This window comes from Notolepis coatsorum, assembly GCF_963971535.1.
Source record: "Notolepis coatsorum genome assembly, chromosome: 9".
Lineage (NCBI taxonomy): Eukaryota > Metazoa > Chordata > Actinopteri > Aulopiformes > Paralepididae > Notolepis > Notolepis coatsorum.
The window spans coordinates 139,430,125-139,457,364 of NC_140173.1; the positions used below are offsets into that span (position 1 = coordinate 139,430,125).

The 27,240-nt window shown below is 43.1% G+C and overlaps 1 protein-coding gene across 2 annotated transcripts in view; it reads left to right on the forward strand.

The window, feature by feature from the left end:
- The first annotated feature begins 814 nt into the window (after positions 1 to 814).
- The window catches only part of col9a1b (collagen, type IX, alpha 1b), a 55,151-nt gene continuing 28,725 nt past the window's right edge, over positions 815 to 27,240 (forward strand). Inside the window, exons 1-14 of one of the 2 annotated variants that reach the window (XM_084321624.1) lie at positions 815 to 883; positions 2,732 to 2,818; positions 3,290 to 3,310; positions 4,534 to 4,596; positions 4,731 to 4,766; positions 4,893 to 4,955; positions 12,388 to 12,441; positions 13,087 to 13,122; positions 13,734 to 13,757; positions 16,772 to 16,825; positions 19,137 to 19,190; positions 20,885 to 20,917; positions 21,384 to 21,440; positions 22,597 to 22,650. In XM_084321624.1, the coding sequence (XP_084177750.1) occupies positions 2,747 to 2,818; positions 3,290 to 3,310; positions 4,534 to 4,596; positions 4,731 to 4,766; positions 4,893 to 4,955; positions 12,388 to 12,441; positions 13,087 to 13,122; positions 13,734 to 13,757; positions 16,772 to 16,825; positions 19,137 to 19,190; positions 20,885 to 20,917; positions 21,384 to 21,440; positions 22,597 to 22,650 (621 nt within the window). In that variant the 5' untranslated portion in view covers positions 815 to 883; positions 2,732 to 2,746. Of the gene's footprint in view, positions 884 to 2,731; positions 2,819 to 3,039; positions 3,261 to 3,289; positions 3,311 to 4,533; positions 4,597 to 4,730; positions 4,767 to 4,892; positions 4,956 to 12,387; positions 12,442 to 13,086; positions 13,123 to 13,733; positions 13,758 to 16,771; positions 16,826 to 19,136; positions 19,191 to 20,884; positions 20,918 to 21,383; positions 21,441 to 22,596; positions 22,651 to 27,240 lie in introns of those variants that run through there. The other variant, XM_084321625.1, reaches the window with a different exon arrangement.

The window sequence follows — 27,240 nt, forward strand, 5'->3', positions numbered from 1 at the left end:
CGGGTAAAGTGGAATCACTGAATTTTCACAAAACATAATAACATCCGATTATTTGTATGTAGCCCTAGTAGTCTGTCCAACTGACCTTTGAACTATCTTTCTGTCATCAGGCTTTTATATTATGTCTCAGTTCCACATCGCTGAGCTGGCGAGACGAGGGTCTGTAAAAAAAGTGGTTGGATCAAGTCCCCAACATGTTGCTTATAAAATAGGCCCAGCGTTCAACTTCAGAATTAACACAAGGTAAGACTCTTGAATGATATGGGTGAACACTGACACCTACCGGTCACTATTGTGTATGGTATGTATTGTTCCACAAGGTAAGACTCTTGAATGATATGGGTGAACACTGACACCTAATGGTCACTATTGTGTATGGTATGTATTGTTCCCTGTCCATGGTCCTGCAATTTAAAATGATTGAATATCCCCGTTGAGGCCTTGCCAACAAACAAGACTTATTAATCACCATTCCCTGTGTTTCAGATCAGCGTATCCCCTCGGGCTACCGGAGGAGTTTGCGTTTGTGGCCGTGTTTCGCATGCCCGGGAACACCTTGAATAAAAACTGGAATATTTGGCAAATGCAAGATGTGAACGGCGACGAGCAGCTCGCCGTCGGGTTCAACGGGGAGTCCCGCTCCTTGGAGTTCTCGTTCACGCGACTCGACCGAGGGAGACACACCGTGGTGTTCGGGCTCCCGCGGCGCCTCGTTAACTCGCAGTGGCACAGGTTCGTGCTGAACGTCCACAAGGGCTCCGTGGCCCTGTTCGTGGACTGTGTTCTGATCGACTCTCAGAGCGCACCGCCTCGGGAGAAGGTCAGCCTGGACGGCTTCACACTGATTGGAAAACTAAAGGAAAACCCAGTGGTAGCAGTACCGGTATGTTTGTTATCTGTTGTAGTCTGACTTGATCTGATTACAGGGGGATGGGGGGCCCTGATGTAAACAAGACGAAAGTCTTTCTCTGGTCTGCATCCCCTTAACAATATATTGAGCAGACTGTACTGTATTGTAATTTGTACCCATTCTGCAATCTGTTAATACAGTTTTCAATCAATCAATCAATACAACATCTGTTGAAATAAATCAATTAGGCCCATGGTTAGGCTACCTGTACTTTAGATTTTATTTTATTTTTTATTATAATATATATTTTCCAATAATAAAACACAATATTTCATTTAATTTCATTTCAAAGCAATAGCATCTGAGGTTTGCCCTCATTTACAGAAACGACGAGTGTACAAAATGTAAACAGTACTACATAATACAAACAATATTCACAGACATTTAAACACCAGAGTAAAAAATAAAAAACGTTTCAAAATAATTTAAAAAGATCAGCTAAAACAGTACGTGTACCACCCTATAATGATAAGGAAAGGCGCTCAATGAAGAAACCCCACTCCCATCGTCAAAAGAAAGTCTAACATATGGAATTACACACTACAGATGTGTTACGTGGCCCATAATGGCCCCCAAACAGCAGTGCCAACTTCAACAGACCCGTGCCGTGCCCCCTGTGGAGTTGGCAAACAAACAAACGCAAACAAGTGATTAGCCTGTGTATACGTGTTGAATGACGAAGAAGCACATTTGACTTAAAAATACATTTTCTTTGTGGGGAAAAAAACAGGGATATCAATATTCTGTACATGAGGCCTAACATTGTTGTAGATTATGATAATACTAGGCTAACATTGAAATCGCTGTCAGTTTAGAATAAAATGTATTTGGAGTTAACGGTTTATTATAGCCTGCCCTACACATTTTGGAGGCAAAGTCATCAGAAATCTATTTTACAAATCTGATTTAGACTCAATTTGAGCATTTGCAATGATCACAGTTTCAAGCAGGTATATAGTCTATTCAGAAATCAGTAGGAGGACTGATTACATTTAGAAAGTAACTGCTCCCAATTTTAGGACTATCGTTATTATTCCTCTTTATACCGACCTTTGATTCACCCAATAAGGGCCTGTTAGCCAGAGACATGCTATATAGCCCCATAGGGTCCCATCGACAGTGTCCTATGGAATTTCAGCCACTGTCTCCACCACCACCCAGCCAATTTCTACAAATATGTGGAAATTGTAACACATGGGTTCTAGTCGAGAACACGACCCGCGCGCCGCAGGCCAAGAATGCTTGAAGTTGTAGGGTCGGTTAGTTAGGCTACAATACACAACTTTATATTTGGTTCCTTAATTTTTGGCGCAATTACGCACGGCTATTATAGCCGTGCGTAAAAAATTAAGGAACCAAATTGTTATTGTTGTGAATTGTTATGACATGTGCATTACTTAATATCCGCAGTTAACGTTGGTGAACAAGCGGTTCTTGGCCTGAGAAGAAGACGGTCCATTTGGCACTCAAATAATAACATGATTTCATATAAATGGGATATACATTTAGGATTTGACCCCACAGAAATCCTTGGACAGAGTGACCTTAATTGTATAGGCTATAGCCTTAACGTATTGCATAATATATATTATCTATAATGGTAAAGTAACTGTCTGTCACGTTTAAATTAGGCCATTTATCGACAACGAGAGAATAAAACACAAGACAAATAGCTTAATCTGCTGATTCCAATTATTTTGCCGCGCTGTGTGGGTGAACCAGGGCTGTATGGGTCATGATGTGCATGAAGAAGATACACGTTTGAATTATGGTGGGTCTTCTTCTCTTAATAACACGCCAATTGTGATTTTTGTTTCCCAGTTTGAGCTACAATCAATGCTAATTCACTGTGATGTGACGCGACCCCAGAGAGAAGCCTGTCATCAGGAGCTCCCAAGCACGACATCGGTAAGAGACGAGACGAAAGGGATGGATGTTACTTTTCCATAAGTATTCCAATCAAATGAATTGGGATATATATAGGCTATTTAAATAACCCGCTGCTGCTCCTCGGCTATGTGTGGCCCCTCCCTGGTAAGTAACCCCTCCCTCCCCCCTGTTCTCTCTCTCCGGAGGCCCTCCAATCACTTAGACATGGCATGAATATACATGAGCGCTCGACGGGCTGTGGTACCTCCTCGAGCGGGACTAGAGAGTTGGTCGACACGGATTCAGTTGGGTTGTTTTTTTTGTCCCGGGGTCCATCAACCCAACGAATCCGAGAAAAAAGGGAATACTTTTTTTTTGTTGGTTACCTTTCCTGCCTAAGATGATGGCTCGGGCCCCGGGCTCCCGCGGGCCGCTTGTAGTGCTCCTTCTTCAGCTAGTCCTCATTTGCTGCTCCGCTCAAGTAAGTCTTTTTCCTCTTTCCCCTTTCAGATCGATGAGGCAGAACTGCAGGTGAGTGGTAGCCTATACTGCTGCCCCGTTGTTCACGACATATACACTGCCGTTGCTATAATAATACAGGCCGTTATCTGTCAACGCCTGACGAGGTTATGGATTGATTGATTGATTGAAAACTTTATTAACAGATTGCAGAATGGGTACAGTACAGCTCAATACATACAATTGTTAAGGGGATGCATTGCAGACCAGAGAAAGACTTTCGTCTTGTTTACATCAGGGTCCCCTATGGATAGATTCCCGATGGCAGTTTAGCAAAGTAATCGGGAACAAAGTGTATCCTGCCACTTTTATAGCTTAATTCCGGTGCCTATGTTGTAAAAATAGGTTAATGTTTGAATGTATGATGTCAGTTCAAAAACACAGTTTTTATTAATTGAAAATGGGGGACCCTGATGTAAACAAGACGCAAGTCTTTCTCTGGTCTGCATCCCCTTAACAATTATTGTGTATTGAGCCGTACTGTATTGTACCCATTCTGCAATCTGTTAATACAATTTTCAATCAATCAATCAATCAATCAATCAATCAATCAATCAATCAATCAATCAATCAGTCACAGCATTAGCTGTGTATTTCAGTATATTCCAGAGCCAGTTTGCTAGACATTCTAATTATGCACAGAGTGCACATGAATTGAAAATGGGGACCCTGATGTTGATTGATTGATTGATTGATTGAAAACTTTATTAATAGCTTGCAGAATGGGTACAGTACAGTACGGCTCAATACACACAATTGTTAAGGGGATGCAGACCAGAGAAAGACTTTCGTCTTGTTTACATCAGGGTCCCCCATTTTCAATTCATCATAACATGTAAACAAGACAAACGTCTTTCTCTGGTCTGCATCCCCTTAACAATTGTGTGTATTGAGCCGTACTGTATTGTACCCATTCTGCAATCTGTTAAATAAAGTTTTCATTCATTCATTCATTCATTCATTCATTCATTCATTCATTCATTCATCCATTCATTCATTCATTCATTCATTCATTCATTCATTCATTCATTCATTCATTCATGCACAGAGTGCACCTGCTCACACTCCCTATACCCTTTTCAAAGTGTGTCAGTGCAGGACTGCATGGGTCTAATAACACCACATAATTGCACCTTCAGTATAGGCTACCGATCAGTCGAAGATCATTTCAAACCATTTTAGATAGTTCTTCTTCTTCCTCTTCTTATTTTGATCCTTTTTCTCTTTCTCTCCAGAGGAACGGACAGTCCGGCGGCTCGGCTGGACCAGCAGGTGTCCCAGGAATCGATGGCATAGCCGTGAGTTCTGTTCTCTCTCAGAGATGCATTGTTGCGCTGCGGATCAGGGGCCAAAAACCCACTTCTGGTTGTTCACGCTTCAACTCGTCATGTTGTAACCTAATAAAAGTCTCCATTCTTCTGTTGTCTTCCAGGGGGACAGGGGAAACGATGGCGCAGAGGGCCCGCCTGTAACTATCACACATTATCATCATGACATCTTTATATTCCCAAAATGATGCATCATGCCATTGTTTTGGTTATAGCGTGGGTGGTATGTTCATTCAATCTGTGTTTTATTGTGTGATTGTCTTCAGGGACCCAATGGAGATGGAGGTAAACCCGGCTCTGCAGGACTGCCTGGAGCCCCCGGAGCTGATGTGAGGATATTTTGGACTCTGTTTATTATTAATTTTATTTTATTTTTTTATATCTCTTGAGTTTTAGCTGTAATTGTTGGTTTCTGTCTGTCAGCCCCAGTGAGGTCTACATACAAGAGTCGAACACAGTGAGGTCTACATACAAAAGTCAACTTCCTTCCATGCTCATAGGTTAATTAATACATTCTTAAAGGGGCACATCGCCAAATAAAACAATGCTGATTTATTTTACACCTATGTCTCACAGTTTTGCACACATTCATTTAGTTTGCGTTATTGATTCAGTTTGAATGCGGCCACCATGCCAGTGATGTCATCGGGGAGGACATTGAATCCTTACAGTAGGTTGTGTTAATTAATTTTTCCAACTACATAATTCCACGGAGCTGTAATCAACGCAAAAAAACACAATGATTTACTGTCCCCCCGATGACATCACTGGTGGTGGCCATATTCAAAGCGTTTGTGATGTGTATGAGATGACGTGCAAAAAAATAAATCAGCATTGTGCCCCTCTAACCCAATATACTTCTACGGTAGGATATTTCCAGTGTATCACTCCATCTTTTGGGGGCAAAGTGTGTAAAAAAAAAAGAAAGAAGGAAGAAAAGTAAAGAATTTATTAAGCCAGGGTAAAAGTCCATATGAGGCTACTTCCCTTTGTAACAGCCAGCACAGTCGTTTTGTGCAAACAGTGGCCCAAACCTAATTACATTTAGCTCCCCTCTCAGAGTTGGACGGCGGGGTTAGGAAAACAGTCACGGATAATACTGGTGCTGAGTCTGACTGACAAAGACAGGCTCTGAGTTATTTTATTTCACCCCAATGTTAGCAGCGGCAGCAGGTTATGAAGTCCTCCTGGTCAATGTCAATATTCTAAGTTCTCAGGTAGATAGACACACATCCATCTCTTAGGTGATCGCAGAGTAGTAGAGTTGTGGAGTAACTAGATTCTAATAGAAGGTGGAACTTATACACACACACACACTGTTGCTCACAAAAGATAGTTTTCTAAAACACACACTGATGTCCACAAGTCTTCTAAATGCGCCACACAGTCTTAATCCTCGCATTCATTTCACATGCTTTTTTTTAAAATATTCATCCATTATTTCACTCTTCTCACATTGTGTATACGAGTGTGTCCTGCAGTGTCTTCTTCTTATGCTGCATATATGAGCATGTTCTGCAGTGTCTCTTGTCCTGCAGTCAGTGTCTTCTTCTTCTATGAGCGTGTCCCTCCAGAGGTGTCTTCTCACACTATGAGCATGCCCTGCAGTGTCTCTTGTCCTGCAGTCAGTGTCTTCTTCTTCTACGAGCGTGTCCTCTAGTGAAACAGTAGCAGCACTGTTGGCCGGCCGTTTTGGTGTGTTCAGTCGAGAATCCTCGAAATGGTGTGGAATGGTATCTGTGAACGGGGCTTGTTTGAGTTGTGGGCCAAAGGAATGCAGGCCTTAGTCCTTTAGTCTCTCTCTATGTGGGAGAGAAGCTCTCACCTCTGCCCTCCTGCTGCCCCACAAGGCTGTCTTGTCTGTTTGACTGTGAGTCCTCCAGCTTAGTAGAGTACTGCACTGTGAGTGGCACAAATAATGATTTAGCACCTATAGGAACGGATGAGGAATTATATTTTAACGAGGCATTAGGAGCAGATGTTATTTAACTGATAGTTAACTTTTAGAATTAGCGGTAAGCACTGGTAGAGAATGGGATAGTTCTGGACTGAATGGGTTATTATTAGGAAGCAAAGTAGAAGGCGGATTGTATTTCCCTGTACTTAGACATCAGTTATGAGACGTGAGCTGATGGTTAATTAGTGGTTTATTAAGCTTTATTGCATGGCGTTTTCACATTTGCCGAAATGCTTGCTTGTGATTGGTCAATAGCGCTCGTCAGAGGTCCGCTATTAATCGATAACGGACCTCTGCCGAACAATAATGGCCGCTGTGCGCAGCTGTTCGCAATCAAGCCCACTGACACACTGCATCAGTGCAGCCAATCAGACACACCTGCCGGCTGCACTGACAGCGGAGTGTGTGTGACGATGACAGCGGGAGCGACAGAACAGAACTGCGTCTGCATTTGATCTCGTCTTGTCGATGTAAAATGAATTAGGTATATTGTTAGTAAGTTAGCCATGTAATAAGCGGGATAATGTATAGCTATACTCGATCATTGTCGCAAAATAATTGACCTTCATTGACGTTTAAAACACCTCGGCGAGGCGCCTCGGTATTTTAAACTCCGTGTCGGTCAATTATTTTGCGACAATGACCTCGTAGCTATACATTATCCCTTACATAGTTCCTCATGAGCTCCTATTAATAATAATTATTATTATGCCCCCTAAAGCAAAATGTTGTGTCTATTCAAATCACTGCGTTTGACTTATGTGACAGAATCTGTAGACAAACAGGAATCTGAACCTCTGCATAAAATACATTTGACCAATATAAATGTAATAAACTGACTATATAAACTGATAGGCTATTGCAGCACATATTTGGACATAATCCCACTGATCTACAGTTTCATGACGGAAGGCTAAACAGGATGCTCACCATCGCATCCTCTGTGACCTGTAACCTGAGGTGATCCACAGTACTTATGGATTCATTTCAGGGGAGGGGCTTCATTACAAGTATTCACGCTCATGAATATGAATGACACGTGGCTCCTCCTCCTGTAAGAATACGACCACGTGACACACATGTGATATCGGTGTGATACCCAATGCAGTGATGCAATGCAAATAGTCTCCATCTCAACAACTGCTCCAAACAAGCTGAAATGTACTGAAAACCCAATGATGAAAAACCAATGATAAAAAACCAATGATAAAAAAACAAATGATAATCGCCTAATTTACAAATCTTTCCCACCCAATTATTTCAAGAAAACAAAAGAATGTACGATTTATTTTTGGAACCCTGCCCCTATTTCCTACTTGCCAGTGACAATGTTATCATCAATGTCAACATTCTAGCGGCATTAAATCACATCGTTTTTCATATTAGGATCTAATATATAGGATCTAACATATAGGCCTATTTGTTTACGGTTTGATTCTATGGCAATTTTAAAATAGACGGTAATAAAAGAGTAAAATAGAATAGACAGAGTAAAATAGTGCAATAGTGCAGTGCAATAAAATAGTTCTCATCTACAGTACTTTAAAGTACAATAAATCAATAAAATAAAATAGCCCTCATTTATAATACAATAATCACAGTGTTGATGTGTAATGAGTCTAGGTGTCACAATGCATAAGAGGTAGTAACATAGAATTAGCATAGAACTGACACATGAATCGCATAAAAATAGTGCTGCTACTGATAATTTGTGTCTTCTATACTATCTTTATAGCATCGCACGTATGTTTCAACACGCTGGGCACTCTTAATTCAGAAATATAAAAATTATCCCAAATATTAACTGCATTAAAATGATCCAAAATATTAACATTCAAAGAGTTGGCCTTCCTGATATCTCATTTAAATTCCTGAGCAAAGAGAGAGAGAGGTTTTAAGCTGTCTTTTGAAGATATTTAGCAAGTTGGCTTCCCTGATGTTTTTGGGCAGTTTGTTTCATATAGTTTTGGGGCGTAGTTGACAAAGGCTGCGTCACAGATCTTCTTTTGACTGTTTCTTGGAGCCTCTAATAGCCCAGCAGCTGATGATCGCAGCGTTCTTGCTGGCATGTAGTTTATTAGGGTGTTGGCAATTTAGCTAGATCCCTGTCCATTTAGGGCTTTGTATGTAAGGAGAAGGACATTGAAGTCGTTAAAGGAAGCCTGTAAAGTAGCTAAGACTGGACTAATGTGCTCTCTCTTTTTGGTGTTGGTTAGCAGTGGGGCTGCAGAGTTTTAGATGAGCTGAAGTCTCTTGTGGTTTTCTTACGGAGACCTGTGAAAAGTGCATTACAATAGTATAACCAGCTAGATATGAATGCATGAATTAGCTTCTCAGCATCGTTTTGATTTATAAATGGTCACACTGTTGCTATGGTTTTGAGATGAAAGAACACTGTTTTGGTAACTTTGTTTATATGGGAGTTCAGTTCTGAATCTTTGATAACCCCAAGACTTGTGACCTTACATTTGATCCAAGGGGTTAATCCTACCAGGTTCTTAATGAACATTTCTCTCTAGAGGACTATAGGGCTGGAGGGCTGGAGGGCAGAAGGACTATAGGGCTGGAGGACTGGAGGACTATAGGGCTGGAGGGCTGGAGGGCAGAAGGACTATAGGGCTGGAGGACTGGAGGACTATAGGGCTGGAGGGCTGGAGGACTGGAGGACTATAGGGCTGGAGGGCTGGAGGACTGGAGGACTATAGGGCTGGAGGGCAGGAGGGCAGGAGGACTATAGGGCTGGAGGACTATAGGGCTGGAGGGCAGGAGGGCAGGAGGACTATAGGGCTGGAGGACTATAGGGCTGGAGGGCAGGAGGGCAGGAGGACTATAGGGCTGGAGGGCTGGAGGACTATAGGACTATAGGGCTGGAGGACTATAGGGCTGGAGGACTATAGGGCTGGAGGACTATAGGGCTGGAGGGCAGGAGGGCAGGAGGACTATAGGGCTGGAGGGCTGGAGGACTATAGGACTATAGGGCTGGAGGACTATAGGGCTGGAGGACTATAGGGCTGGAGGACTATAGGGCTGGAGGGCAGGAGGGCAGGAGGACTATAGGGCTGGAGGACTATAGGACTATAGGGCTGGAGGACTATAGGGCTGGAGGACTATAGGGCTGGAGGGCTGGAGGACTATAGGACTATAGGGCTGGAGGACTATAGGACTATAGGGCTGGAGGACTATAGGGCTGGAGGACTATAGGGCTGGAGGGCTGGAGGACTATAGGACTATAGGGCTGGAGGACTATAGGGCTGGAGGGCTGGAGGACTATAGGACTGGAGGACTATAGGGCTGGAGGGCTGGAGGACTATAGGACTATAGGGCTGGAGGACTATAGGGCTGGAGGGCTGGAGGACTATAGGGCTGGAGGGCTGGAGGACTATAGGGCTGGAGGACTATAGGGCTGGAGGACTATAGGGCTGGAGGGCTGGAGGACTATAGGGCTGGAGGGCTGGAGGACTATAGGGCTGGAGGACTATAGGGCTGGAGGACTATAGGGCTGGAGGGCTGGAGGGCTGGAGGACTATAGGGCTGGAGGACTGGAGGGCTGGAGGACTATAGGGCTGGAGGGCTGGAGGACTATAGGACTATAGGGCTGGAGGGCTGGAGGACTATAGGACTATAGGGCTGGAGGACTATAGGGCTGGAGGACTATAGGGCTGGAGGGCTGGAGGACTATAGGACTATAGGGCTGGAGGACTATAGGGCTGGAGGGCTGGAGGACTATAGGACTGGAGGACTATAGGGCTGGAGGGCTGGAGGACTATAGGACTATAGGGCTGGAGGACTATAGGGCTGGAGGGCTGGAGGACTATAGGGCTGGAGGACTATAGGGCTGGAGGGCTGGAGGACTATAGGGCTGGAGGACTATAGGGCTGGAGGACTATAGGGCTGGAGGACTACAGGGCTGGAGGACTATAGGGCTGGAGGACTATAGGGCTGGAGGACTATAGGGCTGGAGGGCTGGAGGACTATAGGGCTGGAGGACTATAGGGCTGGAGGGCTGGAGGGCTGGAGGACTATAGAGCTGGAGGGCTGGAGGACTATAGGGCTGGAGGACTATAGGGCTGGAGGACTATAGGGCTGGAGGGCTGGAGGACTATAGGGCTGGAGGGCTGGAGGACTATAGGGCTGGAGGACTATAGGGCTGGAGGACTATAGGGCTGGAGGGCTGGAGGGCTGGAGGACTATAGGGCTGGAGGACTGGAGGGCTGGAGGACTATAGGGCTGGAGGGCTGGAGGACTATAGGACTATAGGGCTGGAGGGCTGGAGGACTATAGGACTATAGGGCTGGAGGACTATAGGGCTGGAGGACTATAGGGCTGGAGGGCTGGAGGACTATAGGACTATAGGGCTGGAGGACTATAGGGCTGGAGGGCTGGAGGACTATAGGACTGGAGGACTATAGGGCTGGAGGGCTGGAGGACTATAGGGCTGGAGGACTATAGGGCTGGAGGGCTGGAGGACTATAGGGCTGGAGGACTATAGGGCTGGAGGACTATAGGGCTGGAGGACTACAGGGCTGGAGGACTATAGGGCTGGAGGACTATAGGGCTGGAGGACTATAGGGCTGGAGGGCTGGAGGACTATAGGGCTGGAGGACTATAGGGCTGGAGGGCTGGAGGGCTGGAGGACTATAGAGCTGGAGGGCTGGAGGACTATAGGGCTGGAGGACTATAGGGCTGGAGGACTATAGGGCTGGAGGGCTGGAGGACTATAGGGCTGGAGGGCTGGAGGACTATAGGGCTGGAGGACTATAGGGCTGGAGGACTATAGGGCTGGAGGACTGGAGGGCTGGAGGACTATAGGGCTGGAGGGCTGGAGGGCTGGAGGACTATAGGGCTGGAGGACTATAGGGCTGGAGGACTATAGGGCTGGAGGGCTGGAGGGCTGGAGGACTATAGGGCTGGAGGACTGGAGGGCTGGAGGACTATAGGGCTGGAGGGCTGGAGGGCTGGAGGACTATAGGGCTGGAGGACTATAGGGCTGGAGGACTATAGGGCTGGAGGACTATAGGGCTGGAGGGCTGGAGGGCTGGAGGACTATAGGGCTGGATGACTATAGGGCTGGAGGACTATAGGGCTGGAGGACTATAGGGCTGGAGGACTATAGAGCTGGAGGACTATAGGGCTGGAGGACTATAGGGCTGGAGGGCTGGAGGACTATAGGGCTGGATGACTATAGGGCTGGAGGACTATAGGGCTGGAGGACTATAGGGCTGGAGGACTATAGAGCTGGAGGACTATAGGACTATAGGGCTGGAGGACTATAGAGCTGGAGGACTATAGGACTATAGGGCTGGAGGACTATAGGGCTGGAGGACAAGGTGGAGGATGTTTTGCACCATGAGCAGCACTAGCACGGTGCTACATGCCAGATACAGAAGCATCCGACGGGGGTTCGAGTCCTCCCTCTTTACCCTCCCCTTTCTCCTGTCACAACGGGAACGTGTCCACAATGTGTCCACAATGTGTGCTTTTTCAAGATTCTCATTCACCCTCATCTTCATAGGGCAGAGCGTCTTTAAAAAGAGCTCACTGACTAGGTGCCAGAGTGGCCTTTCTTTCCTTCTGTCTGCACATGGTTGTAGTTATGAGATTACACAAAGGAAAAAAACTACTTACTGTAGGTGATGGTTTGTTATGATGCATTAGTTAAGCCTAACCTCTCTCTCTCTCTCTCTCTCTCTCTCTCTCTCTCTCTCTCTCTCTCTCTCTCTCTCTCTCTCTCTCTCTCTCTCTCTCTCTCTCTCTCTCTCTTCTCTCTCTCTCTCTCTCTCCCTCTCTCTCTCTCTTCTTGGCAGGGTCTGACTGGCCCTATCGGAGATGAAGGCACCGACGGTCCCCTGGGACAGAAAGTGAGTGGACTAATGAGAGACGTTCTGTCTTCCTGCTTCAGAGACGGAGAGTGAGAGAGATACTCTCATCAGACTGTGCCAAGCCGCCGGCTAAACTCCTCTGGCACAACTGTAGGGGGGGGGGGTGGGGGGGATTACGATGCATAAAGCAATTTCTCGTGACAAATTAGACTTAATCCTGCAAGTGTTCCATGTGATCTCTGCGGGGGGAGAGGGAACGAGGGCCCCCAAACATCGCTCCTCGTTAGAGCCCGACATCGCTGGGTCAAGTGTGCACTCAGCCTCCTGGCTCAGTCACGGCATACTTTTCCAAAGGAATGTTAACTCTTCTGTCTGAAGCCTCCAGCAGCTTTTTCTTGGGTCCGAGAACACGTTTATTTTTTTTTATTCGCCTGGAAACAGAGAAACCCAAAGAAGTTCTGTTTTAAATCATTTCAATAGTTTAAATACAAATGTTTGTGATAATGTTCATAATTAGAGATTGTTTTTGTCATGTTCATAGTTGTGTGTGTGTGTGTGTGTGTGTGTGGGGGGGGGGGGGTTGAGATGATGAGTCTTGAGTTGAGATTCTATACACTTTGTCTTTCTAAAAATATCGAAATATTGATATAATAATAATGCAGTATTTCTTTCTTGGTTCTATAGGGTGAATCTGGGAAAGTTGGCCCTCGTGGATTAACTGTGAGTTACATCAAAACACATGACGTCCTGTCAACCCAGGTTCTTGTGAACGCCGTCTAATCACATCACATTTCCCCTCATCAGTAGACGTTCTATGCTCCAAATCAGGGCTGGCCAAAGTAGGGCCCTCCCTACATCTGGGCCCTCCAAAGACGTGCAGACAGTGGAAATACTTTCTATTTAGGTGGTCTATTTGGATTTGATATCATTATATTTGATGAGTGATTTTAAAATGACTTGACTATTGCAAGAAACAAACGTGTTGACAAAACAAAGCACCCTTATTCGCTTGGTTCCTAAATGATGAGTTTACGGTCACATTGTTTGCTCCACGGTCCACCACAAGTGGCATGTTTCAGCAACTTGGCCCTCACTGTCAAAAAGCTTGGACTCCTGTTCTAAACAGGTGAACCAGAATGAATGACAATTCATTTTGGACACATCTATGGATTTTCTTACAATTCACAGCTCCCAGGTAACAACAATGGCATAGGTTTGTGAATAAATTGTCTGAGCAATAACATTTCTTTTTCTTTTTCTTTTTTTTTTATTCAGATTTTTATCAAGTCTATTTAGCCTCTCTGAGTCAGTCTATATTTGTCTCCCTATAGGGTGTCGGGTCAGATGGACAACCTGTAAGTATTATATGTATTATTATAAATATGTTCTAATATATTTAAGTGAAATACTTGTATGTTCTAATGCCATAAATGCCATCCTTAATATTGTTCCATGTAGATTTAGATAATTTTTATTGTTTTTGTTGTTCCTCATCACATTTGTGTTGAGACAGAGGATACATATATATCCCCCTTGTGAAAAAGTATCATGGTAGTTTAAGTTTTTCACTTCAGTTTTACCATGGTAACGGCCGTTGTATACATTATTTACTATGGTACTGCCATGGTAGAAGTTAGGTATCAGTGTCACCAATGTACCACTTTTGCACTTCAATAACACAACAGTATAATCCAATATAAACCATGATACTTATTTCTTTCCATCATCATAGTGACCAAAAGATGATGAAAATGCCATGATACCTTTTTGTAAATACCATCATACCTTTTTTGCTAATACCATACTTTTCTGTTAATAGTATACCATGATACCTTTTTGTAAATACCATCATACGTTTTTGTTAATACCACGATACTTCTTTGTAAATACCATCATACTTTTCTGTCAATACCATGGTACCTTTTAGTAAATACCGTGGTACCTTTTTGTAAATACCATGGTCACTTTTTGTAAATACCATGGTAACTTTTTGTAAATACCATGATACGTTTTTGTTAATACCATGATACCTCTTCATTAATACCATGATACTTCTTCATTAATACCATGATACTTCTTTGTTAATACCATCATACTTCTTCATTAATACCATGATACTTCTTCATTAATACCATGATACTTCTTCATTAATACCATACTTCTTCATTAATACCTTGATACTTCTTCATTAATACCATCATACTTCTTCATTAATACCATCATACTTCTTCATTAATACCATGATACTTCTTCATTAATACCATGATACTTCTTTGTTAATACCATGATACTTCTTTGTTAATACCAACATACTTCTTTGTTAATACCATGATACTTCTTTGTTAATACCATGATACTTCTTTGTTAATACCATCATACTTCTTTGTTAATACCATCATACTTCTTTGTTAATACCATCATACTTCTTTGTTAATACCATCATACTTATTTGTTAATACCATCATACTTCTTTGTTAATACCATCATACTTCTTTGTTAATACCATCATACTTCTTTGTTAATACCATGATACTTCTTTGTTAATACCATGATACTTCTTCATTAATACCATCATACTTCTTTGTTAATACCATCATACTTCTTTGTTAATACCATGATACTTCTTTGTTAATACCATGATACTTCTTTGTTAATACCATCATACTTCTTTGTTAATACCATCATACTTCTTTATTAATACCATGATACTTATTTGTTAATACAATGATACGTCTTTGTTAATACATCATACTTCTTTGTTAATACCATCATACTTCTTTGTTAATACCATCATACGTCTTTGTTAATACCATGATACTTCTTCATTAATACCATGATACTTCTTTATTAATACCATCATACTTCTTTGTTAATACCATCATACTTCTTTGTTAATACCATGATACTTCTTTGTTAATACCATCATACTTCTTTGTTAATACCATCATACTTCTTTGTTAATACCATCATACTTCTTTGTTAATACCATGCTACTTCTTCATTAATACCATGATACTTCTTTGTTAATACCATCATACTTCTTTGTTAATACCATCATACTTCTTTGTTAATACCATCATACTTAATACCATGATACTTCTTCATTAATACCATGATACTTCTTTGTTAATACCATCATACTTCTTTGTTAATACCATCATACTTCTTTGTTAATACCATCATACTTCTTCATTAATACCATCATACTTCTTTGTTAATACCATCATACTTCTTTGTTAATACCATCATACTTCTTTGTTAATACCATCATACTTCTTCATTAATACCATCATACTTCTTTGTTAATACCATCATACTTCTTTGTTAATACCATCATACTTAATACCATGATACTTCTTCATTAATACCATGATACTTATTTGTTAATACCATCATACTTCTTTGTTAATACCATCATACTTCTTTGTTAATACCATCATACTTCTTTGTTAATACCATCATACTTCTTCATTAATACCATCATACTTCTTTGTTAATACCATCATACTTCTTTGTTAATACCATCATACTTAATACCATGATACTTCTTCATTAATACCATGATACTTATTTGTTAATACCATCATACTTCTTTGTTAATACCATCATACTTCTTTGTTAATACCATCATACTTCTTTGTTAATACCATCATACTTCTTTGTTAATACCATCATACTTCTTTGTTAATACCATGATACTTCTTCATTAATACCATCATGCTTCTTCATTAATACCATGATACTTCTTTATTAATACCATGATACTTCTTTGTTAATACCATCATACTTCTTCATTAATACCATCATGCTTCTTCATTAATACCATGATACTTCTTTGTTAATACCATCATACTTCTTTGTTAATACCATCATACTTGTTAATACCATCATACTTCTTCATTAATACCATCATGCTTCTTCATTAATACCATGATACTTCTTTGTTAATACCATGATACTTGTTAATACCATCATACTTCTTCATTAATACCATCATGCTTGTTAATACCATCATACTTCTTCATTAATACCATCATACTTCTTCATTAATACCATCATGCTTCTTCATTAATACCATCATGCTTCTTCATTAATACCATCATACTTGTTAATACCATCATACTTCTTCATTAATACCATCATACTTCTTCATTAATACCATCATGCTTCTTCATTAATACCATGATACTTCTTTGTTAATACCATGATACTTGTTAATACCATCATGCTTCTTCATTAATACCATGATACTTCTTTTGTTAATACCATCATACTTCTTTGTTAATACCATCATACTTCTTTGTTAATACCATCATACTTCTTTGTTACCTTTTTGTTACCAACTGTGTCAACTTGTTTGTTTTGACAGGGACCACCAGGACCAGGAGGACTTCCTGGTGACCTGGGAAAGTCTGGGTCTACTGTGAGTAGAGAGGGATCCATTACAATAACATAACCTGTGTAGTTCAATGACACTAACACTGTCAGGGTTAGAGGTCAAAATCGTACTAAGAGTAGAATCAAGCACTGGAAATACATGAGGACTGTTGTATTCTGCTGTGGATGGTTTAAAACCTTTGTTATCTTAAAACACACACGCGCACGCACGCACGCACACACACACGCACGCACACACACACACACACACACACACACACACACACACACACGCACGCACGCACGCACGCACGCACGCACGCACGCACGCACGCACACACAGTTGCTAAAAAACCATCAACAGGTCACAGTGTTTGTCTGATGTTAGAACAACACACTATTGTTAATGCAAAACCAAACGATTTAAGAAAGTTTGTCTTAAAAAAAGTCAAAATTTTTAATTTTTTATATAAAAAAAAAAAATCTTTTTTTTCACCTGCAAAATCTTGCACCTCCAATGCAATGGACGTCATACGCCTCATCAACTCTGCCGCTCTTTGTTAACTACAACAAGCAATGCCGTTTGTTATTTAAGATGAGGTCGGACTCGGCACTGACAGATTTGTGTTCATTGTGCTGCTTTTATAAAGCCTCAAATGACGGCTTGCAATATTTCATAAAAGCAAAGTGTTTCGTTTGTCTAAGATTTAAAAAGGTTTAAACTTTACAGCACTGCCAATTCTCTATAGTATTTTTTATAGCATCCCGCCCCATATAAAAACATGTCTTAGTAAAAAATTAAGTAGAATTCTGCCTTTGTCTCTATTAACTACATATAGATATTTATATAATTGTTCGCTTTATAGACAAAGGTTGCAACATAATTATGTAATGTGATGTTGTTGGCTGTGTAACGGAGAGCAGCCGCCCAGGCAGCGCAGCTCCAGACTCATTATTAATTTAATTAATTAATCCAATCGAATCCACTTTATTTATAGAGCACATTTAAAAACAACAAAGTTGACCAAAGTGCTGTACAAGTCCCACAACATAAGACAAAAATATATATATATATATTACATTCTTTGAAGCTTCGAATTAAAATCGAATCTCGCCCCCGAAGCTTCGACGGCCAAAAAAAGCTTCGAAGGTCAGCCCTATTAAAATGTTTTTGGAATGATCTTATATAGAATAAACAACACATTTAAGAGTTGTTAAAATGGTTCATTTCTAGTGTACCAAAAAGTACATAGTTGCAGCTATTCTTCTTCTTCTCTACTACTACTACTACTACTACTACTACTACTACTACTACTACTACTACTACTACTACTACTACTACTACTACTACTACTACTACTACTACTACTACTACTACTACTACTACTACTTTGAAATAGTGTGGACCTACACTACATGATAAATATTGAGCAGAAATCTACTATATGTTTTCCACAGGGCATAAAGACACATAATGATGTTCTCATATTCATTCTGCTCTTTGCCTTACATGTGAACATCAATCTGTATCTCTAGTATTGTTTTACCCTCTGAATCTCAATACATTGAAATTTTATTAGTCAACCATGTACTTCACAGTAGACTCAAATAAATGATAACCAAAACGTGATCCATACCTGATAATCCATTTAGATGTAGAAGCAGCTGTTGAGGGTGATATGTAAAATACTGAATTAAGGGGAAATTGATCAAACCAAACCATCTAAGTTGTTTTAATTTAACTTTTTCAGTGTGCAGCCAATAACCGTGACAACCATAGAGTGAACCTTTTATATTCCCAAATTTGAATGAATAATAAAGCTCATCACAAACATAAAGGGATAACACATTACAGTTGTCTGAAACTAATCAACAACAATCCTCCAGCCAATCAGAATCAAGTATTCACCTCAGGCCATGTTATACATGCTCTAGTCTACCTGCTCGATATATGTTTGTCGGACACTACACTCTATTAGTCATGTAGACTTATAATAACCAGCTATTTAGGCCAGTCCTGCAGACGGTTTCAATTTGACATAAACATAAACACTCTAAATTGATTTCCTGTTGCAGTGTCTAATATCAAAGCAAAGAAACTATAACGTGTGGAAACGTTCAATTTGGCCGACATTGAGTTGAATGGGATCATCCATCTTCGTTTTATCACCAGGATGTCAGAATCATCTGCAATTTGTTGCATTGTTAACCCTTTCACTGCCACCCGACCAAATGGTTAACCCCTTCACTGCGACAATACGATTTGCGACGATCCAGTACCCAGAGGTGATGGAGAGAGACGTACTGAATATGTATTCATATATTTAATGACCTGTGTTTTCTGTCTCTCACCACAGGGGTCCATAGGTGTGAGAGGCCCCCAGGGAGTTCGTGGACCTCAAGGGTCAAGAGTAAGTAACACAGGTTGACTTGAAACCATGGAAAGATCTGTGGATGACTGCCTCCTGGTGACATTACAGGGGTATTACGCCCAGTTTAGTTTAGTTTAATTTAGTTTAGTTTAGTTTAGTTGAAGATGGGTGATTCACCAGATTTAGCAAGAAGCTCATTTCCATCTGTAGTCCTAGACAATATACAGATAAGTACAGAACAGTCATACAGTCATATACAATAAAAGTACAAGGAATACAAAAAAACAAGAATACAGTCATACTCCCTCCCTCCACCTATTGGTCGGCCTGTTCAGCAGGGAGGGGATCTGGGGGAGATAGTGTGAACCTTTGTGTGCGTTACGCTCTCTCAGTGAAACTCCTAGCTGTCAGGTGAAAAGAAGCGGCTGATGACTCCACATGTATCGGAGGAGGCGTGTAGTAGTCTACACCCTCCCCAGACTGACAGAGGAGGCATGTGGTAGTCTACACCCTCCCCAGACTGACAGAGGAGGCATGTGGTAGTCTACACCCTCCCCAGACTGACAGAGGAGGCATGTGGTAGTCTACACCCTCCCCAGGCCGACAGAGGAGGCATGTGGTAGTCTACACCCTCCCCAGACTGACAGAGGAGGCATGTGGTAGTCTACACCCTCCCCAGACTGACAGAGGAGGCATGTGGTAGTCTACACCCTCCCCAGACTGACAGAGGAGACATGTGGTAGTCTATACCCTCCCCAGACTGACAGAGGAGACATGTGGTAGTCTACACCCTCCCCAGACATACAGTAGGGCAGCATGTGGTAGTCTACACCCTCCGCAAACCGACAGTAGGGCAGCATGTGGTAGTCTACACCCTCCCCAGAATGACAGTAGGGCAGCATGTGGTAGTCTACACCCTCCCCAGAACGACAGTAGGGCAGCATGTGGTAGTCTACACCCTCCCCAGAACGACAGTAGGGCAGCATGTGGTAGTCTACACTCTCCCCAGACTGACAGTAGGGCAGCATGTGGTAGTCTACACCCTCCCCAGAACGACAGTAGGGCAGCATGTGGTAGTCTACACCCTCCCCAGAACGACAGTAGGGCAGCATGTGGTAGTCTACACTCTCCCCAGACCCACAGTGTAGGGCAGCATGTGGTAGTCTACACCCTCCCCAGACTGACAGTAGGGCAGCATGTGGTAGTCTACACCCTCCCTAGAACGACAGTAGGGCAGCATGTGGTAGTCTACACCCTCCCTATAACGACAGTAGGGCAGCATGTGGTAGTCTACACTCTCCCCAGACTGACAGTAGGGCAGCATGTGGTAGTCTACACCCTCCCCAGACCGACTAGGGCAGCGGAATTGGCATAATGAAAATAAATAAATAAATACATAAATAAATGAATAAATACATATATAGCTTGTTTTTAGAGAATTTGTGTTTTTTTGCCTACAATAAAGTTACCATAGTGACCAAACTAATATTATGTTGATAATATATGTTGTCAGATTAGACTGTGTAATAGCTTGGAAGCTCCAGAAAATCTCCCTCTTTTTCTAATGTTGGCAGGTAGGATGCTAACGCTGCCATCGATGATAGTTTCCATCCTTAATGATTCACCAACTCCTGTCTGTAGAAACTGTAAGACACGTGTCCATGATGATTGTGTTTTGAAAAAGAGCACACTTACTTTTTACTTAAGTTTCTTTTTTTATTTCTTTATCTCAGGGTGCTGCAGGGAATCTCGGGAGCTCCGAATTGGTAAGACTTTCTTTTCTGAAGTCTCGCAATAAGAATGTTTTTTCCCCCAATAAATAGTTCTAACTAGGGATGTTCGATGTTGGCTTTTTTACTGATATCCGATATACCGATATTGTCCAACTCTTAATTTCCGATACCGATATCAACCGATACCGATATATGCAGGGTTTCCCCCCCAAAAAAACTGAATAATTTCAGGTACTAATTAACATTACATATATCTTGTTGTGGAATTAACACAACATTATGCATACTTTTTACAATAAATAAAATAAGAATTTGTTCTTACTTGTTTGCCTGGGTAAATAAAGGTTAAAAAAAAAAAAAAAACATATTGAAAACCGATACAGTTATTTTCCGATATTACATTGTAATGCCAATATCGGCCGATAATATCGAACATCCCTAGTTGTGACCTTTGGTCTTGTGCTGCTGTGTGACCTTTGGTCTTGTGCTGTGTGTCTAGTGTCCTGGTGCGTGTGGGCCTGGTACCAATGGTTACCCCGGTCTTCCTGGCATGAAGGTGAGTAGGAACCCCTGAGAAATAGTCCTGATGGTTCCGTTGTATTTTTTAACCCCTTTTGGAACTCTTCTTAAACCATTGTGAATGAGAGTGTAGGTCTGTTTCACTTATTACTAATGTAAACAAACTGAATACAGCAAATATTATTAAAAACCCATGTATCTGTTAGTCTAGTGTTAGTCCTTGTATCAAGTGTTCAGTCAACTGGATAATGACAGCATGTTGTCTAGAGCTAGTCCTTGTATCAAGTGTTCAGTCAACTGGATAATGACAGCATGTTGTCTAGTGTTAGTCCTTGTATCAAGTGTTCAGTCAACTAGATAATGACAGCATGGTGTCTAGTGTTAGTCCTTGTATCAAGTGTTCAGTCAACTAGATAATGACAGCATGGTGTCTAGTGTTAGTCCGTGTATCAAAAGCTCAGTCAGTCAACTAGATAATGACAGCATGGTGTCTAGAGCTAGTCCTTGTATCAAGAGCTCAGTCAACTAGATAATGACAGCATATTGTCTAGTGTTAGTCCTTGTATCAAGTGTTCAGTCAGTCAATTAGAGAATGAGAGCATGGTGTCTAGAGCTAGTCCGTGTATCAAAAGCTCAGTCAGTCAACTAGATAATGACAGCATGGTGTCTAGAGCTAGTCCTTGTATCAAGAGCTCAGTCAACTAGATAATGACAGCATATTGTCTAGTGTTAGTCCTTGTATCAAGTGTTCAGTCAGTCAATTAGAGAATGAGAGCATGGTGTCTAGAGCTAGTCCGTGTATCAAAAGCTCAGTCAGTCAACTAGATAATGACAGCATGGTGTCTAGAGCTAGTCCTTGTATCTAGAGCTATTGATACAAGTGATAACAGTGATACTATATTTTAGCTGCTACTATGAGTTATGTACGTATCAGACAATCTGGAACTATGGTATGTTTTTATGGTTTATTAAAATGGTAAATAAACACCATGCTATACTCAAGAACCGCTGGATTGGAGATTTAAGTGGTACTGTCTCTCCAGTCTAAATGCTAATAATAACATAATAATAATAATAATAATAATAATAATAATAATAATAATAATAATAATAATAATAATAATAATAACTTCATGAGTCATGTTCCATGATTGTCTAGTCATAGTGAATAAAGATGCAACATCTGTTTCCAGGGTCACAAAGGAGGGAAAGGAGAATCGGGGGAGCCGGGGAAACAAGGGCACAAGGTAAGGAGTCAGCAACTTAGAGAAATGTAGTGTCTAGATCCCATAGCCTGGAAGGTCATCACCAATTGGCCAAGCTCCAAAGTTGTAACTTTGTCATCATTTTCATCTAGAACATTTTCATAAACCTATCCGTTACCTTAGAATGCAGACTTTTAACCTGAATCCTATCGTCCTGTTGTGTGAGTGTGTGATAATTGGACATAAAACCTACTTGAGGCCGCGCTTTTGTTCTCGCTATACCTACACAATACAAGTACATTTAAATAAAAACGTCATGGGAGATGGGATCTAGACACCACCCTACAGAAGATTCACTGACCTTTCAACACAGTGATCTTTGCATTGACATAGAACTTCATTCAGGGAACTTCATTCAGGGAACTTCATGCAGGGAACTTAATGCAGGGAACATTACATGGATGCCAGTGAGATCACCAGACTAAACATATACTCACTTAAAACCACGTTACTCAAATGTAGAACCATACCTTCACAACTAGAATGATAGGCTACTTACAGTATGCTCAGATGTTAGTTGATAACAAAACTAAACATGGAGACATGCTATAGAGTTTGGTCTCAACAGTAGCATTGTTGACATTTACAAAAACAAGACCATTTCTAAATGTGACCTATTCAATATCTATAGGCCACAGAGTGTTCATAGCAGTCTATTTCATACTCATTGTTAAGAGATATACCTATATTTGCTCCATCTCACCCATGGTGAATTTCTCACTTGAGTTGAAATATTTCTCTCAGAGCAAAGCTGCGTCTGTTCGCCTGTGTTTGGGTCTTTTAGTTGATTTACATGCATTCGTGCCGCCTCTTAGATTTGTCTTTGTGTTGTATTTGAACCATTAGAGAGATGCTTGCTACACCTGCACTATAGCACACGTCTACTTAGAAACCTGCACTATAGCACATGACTACCTAGAAACCTGCACTATAGCACACCTCTACCTAGAAACCGTAAGGTTATGTATATAACCTAGTTATATGAGTACTGGCTAAGCGTCCCGCTCTTTAAGCCTATCGAGATATACCTCATCTCATGTACCTATTGTACTTCATCAACGAAAAAAACAAGTACACCTACATCTGCCGGGTCCCGCCCCTATGGAGGCGTAGCCTATAAGACAGTAGGCATGGTCACCAAACACTCTTCCTCGCCAAAAATCCCGTTTCCAGTAAAAGATCCCTCAAAAGGGAACTCAGGGCCGCTTAAGAGCGGGACGCTTAGCCAGTACTCATATAACTAGGTTATATACATAACCTTACGTTATATTATCGTACTTGGCCATCGCGTCCCGCTCTTTAAGCCTATCGAGATATGGGTTAGAGCGGACGCGAGGCCCGACAGATGCACCCCCTGAGGACCCGTAAGCCCACATCAAGGGGTTTGGGGAGCCCCGTCACCCCATCCTTCCTAATGAAGGGGGGGGGGGCGCAGTCAACTCCACCTGAGTGCGAGCAAGAGGGAACTAGAACCCCTTGAACACACAGCACAGGCGGAACCACGTGTGACCTAACACACTGTGGCCCATACCCACACACTCCTGCTACCCTACCAAAGGACGGGAAGCAGGAAAGGCCACAGACCCCAGAACCGCCTGGGAGACAGAACCCCCGGTCATGTCCATGAGGTAAAACCTTACAAAGGGGCCTGGGGAGGACCATGAAGCTGCAGCACAGATGTCCTCCACCGAGGCCCCACCCAGGAGAGCGGCAGAGGCAGCCACCCCACGAGTGGAGTGCGCCCTGACGCCCCCAGGGGGATCCTGCCCAGCCAACGTGTAGCAGAGGGCAATGCCCTCGCACAACCAATGTGACAGGCGCTGTTTCGATAGTGCCTTACCGGCACGAGAACCACCGTGACAGACAAAAAGCTGATCGGCAACCCTGAAGTCCTGAGTACGGCTGAGGTAAATTCCCAAAGCACGGACCGGACATGACAGGTGAAGGCCCGCATCTAACTCACTAGTGTGAGGAGGAGGACGAAACGCCTGAACCACAATATCCCGGGAGCGGAAGGAACTCCGGATATTCTTAGGCATGAAAGCAGGATTAGGTCGCAGAGTGGCACCGCAATCGGCCCGAAAAGACAGGCACTCTGGACGTACCGAAAGAGCACAGAGCTCACTCACGCGTTTAGTGGAGGTGACAGCCAGCAGGAACGCGGTCTTGAAAGACAGCTGTCCCAAGGGTGCCTGCTCGAGCGGCTCAAACGGGGCCAAGGACAACCGACCGAGGACCAATTGAAGATCCCAAGTCGGAGCCAAAGAGCGTTGCACCGGCTTAACACGTCGAGAGCCAAGCAGGAAACGCTTCACAAGAGGGTGGCTGAACAAGACATTCTCCTCAAACCCCTCATGATAGGAGGATATAGCCGCCGCATATACCCTCACCGTCGAAGCTGACAGTCTACCAAGGAGAGACTGGAGATAACCCAGGACAGCATCCAGGGGGCAGGAGACTGGGTCCCGGCCCCCCGCCTTACACCACTCTTGGAACATACGCCATCTGCCCGCGTAAAGCGCGACAGTGGAGGGAGCATGTGCATTCCGGATGGTATCAACCACAGAAGGGTCCATCCTCTCCAGACTTACCCTCCCACCAGCCACACCAACAGGCGTTGGCCCAACATCGGGTACTGGAACAGCGACCCGTTGTGCTGCGAGAGGGCCGTCGCCGACCAAGGAATAACCCAAGGAGGAGCGACCAGAAGCTGGATCAAGACCGGGAACCACACTGCCGTGCCCCGGTCCGGCGCGACCAGGATCACCGTCCTGCGCTCACTCCGTATCCGCTCCAACAGCTGACCCAACAGCTGTACAGGAGGAAAGGCGTACAGAAGACCGGGCGGCCATGGAAAGGTCGAGAAGGCATCCACCCCCAAGGGGGGATGATCTGCTCGACTGACCGAGAACCACAAGGGACTCGCAAACAGATCTACCGAGGCCTCCCCGAACTGATCCCAGATCTGTCTGACTATGTCGGGGCAGAGTTCCCACTCGTCGTAACGAGGACCGCCAGAGACATCATATCCGCGCCCATATTCTCTGCACCAGGGATGTGGAGCGCCCTCAGACTGCGCAGCCTGCGAGATGCCCATAGCCAAAGTTCGACCGCCGCCCGGAGCAGGCGGATGGAACGAGTCCCACCCATAACACTGGCCGCCGCTACAAACCATCCTGCAGCAGTATACCACTCATCCGTCCATACTGCCACCCTCCGAGCCGATTCGCTGTCAAGCATCGGCCGGGTGGGACATCGTTCATCCCCGCTGGGGCACAGGAACAAAGCTACCTGGCTACGTAGCCACGGTACACCCGGCCTGCACCCTGTTGTTAGCCCTTTTACCCGTAAAAAAGGTAAATAGGACTCAGCGAAACCCCCCACATTAGCAACCGACTGACCTTCATCAATGAAGCGGGCAAGAGGAGGGAAAAGCGTCAATGTCCCGCGGCGGGGATTATTAGAACAACAACCCATTTCAGCATCAACATTAGCATTAGCAGTAGCATTAGTAGCATTAGCGTTAGCAGCGTGCTCCAGGATCGCCAGGAAATCGTCCACTGCAGTGGAACGTTCACCAAGCCACCCCGGCCCTGGCGCCGAAACATACTCCACAGCATTACCAATACCAACATTAATGCCTGATGACACAGGGCCTACCTTTGTACAAGCCGGCTCGATAGCCAAACCTTGTACGCTGCCCCTTGGTCTGCTGCCGTCAGACGAGGAAACATCAACACAGGCCCGACGTGTCGCTGAAACATGCCTCAAAGACCTCCGGTAAGCATTCAACATTATGCAATTTCTCTAATCTTTTCATAACAACTAGTTTACATAAGGTGCACTGCAACCGTTATGATGGAAACGAAAATAGAGGAAGAGTGTTTGGTGACCATGCCTACTGTCTTATAGGCTACGCCTCCATAGGGGCGGGACCCGGCAGGTGTAGGTGTACTTGTTTTTTTCGTTGATGGAGTACAATAGGTACATGAGATGAGGTATATCTCGATAGGCTTAAAGAGCGGGACGCGATGGCCAAGTACGATAATATAACTGCACTATAGCACACGTCTACCTAGAAACCTGCACTATAGCACATGACTACCTAGAAACCTGCACTATAGCACATGACTACCTAGAAACCTGCACTATAGCACATGACTACCTAGAAACCTGCACTATAGCACATGACTATAGCACATCACCACCCAGCGATCAGGTCAGACACCTTGTCCGCATTTTACTATAATATACACAAATAGATAAAACCTTGACCTCAGTCTGCACCGTCGATCTTTGACCGATTTGGAAATATTCAATAGTACAGGACTGACCGCCAATCTATCCACTAAGTCTAAACCAAATCCCATAACATACAAATGATTTAAGTAACCTTTTAGATTTGTATTTTTATTTTGTTGAATCAACGTATTAGGAGAGAGAGAGTGGATATAAAATATACATTTACATCAGTCCAATTTAATTGATTCAACAAAAAAGGTTACTTGAAAAGATATCAAAACCATCAAACAGGATGGTTATGATAGGTGTTGAAGTGATGTCAACCAGGAT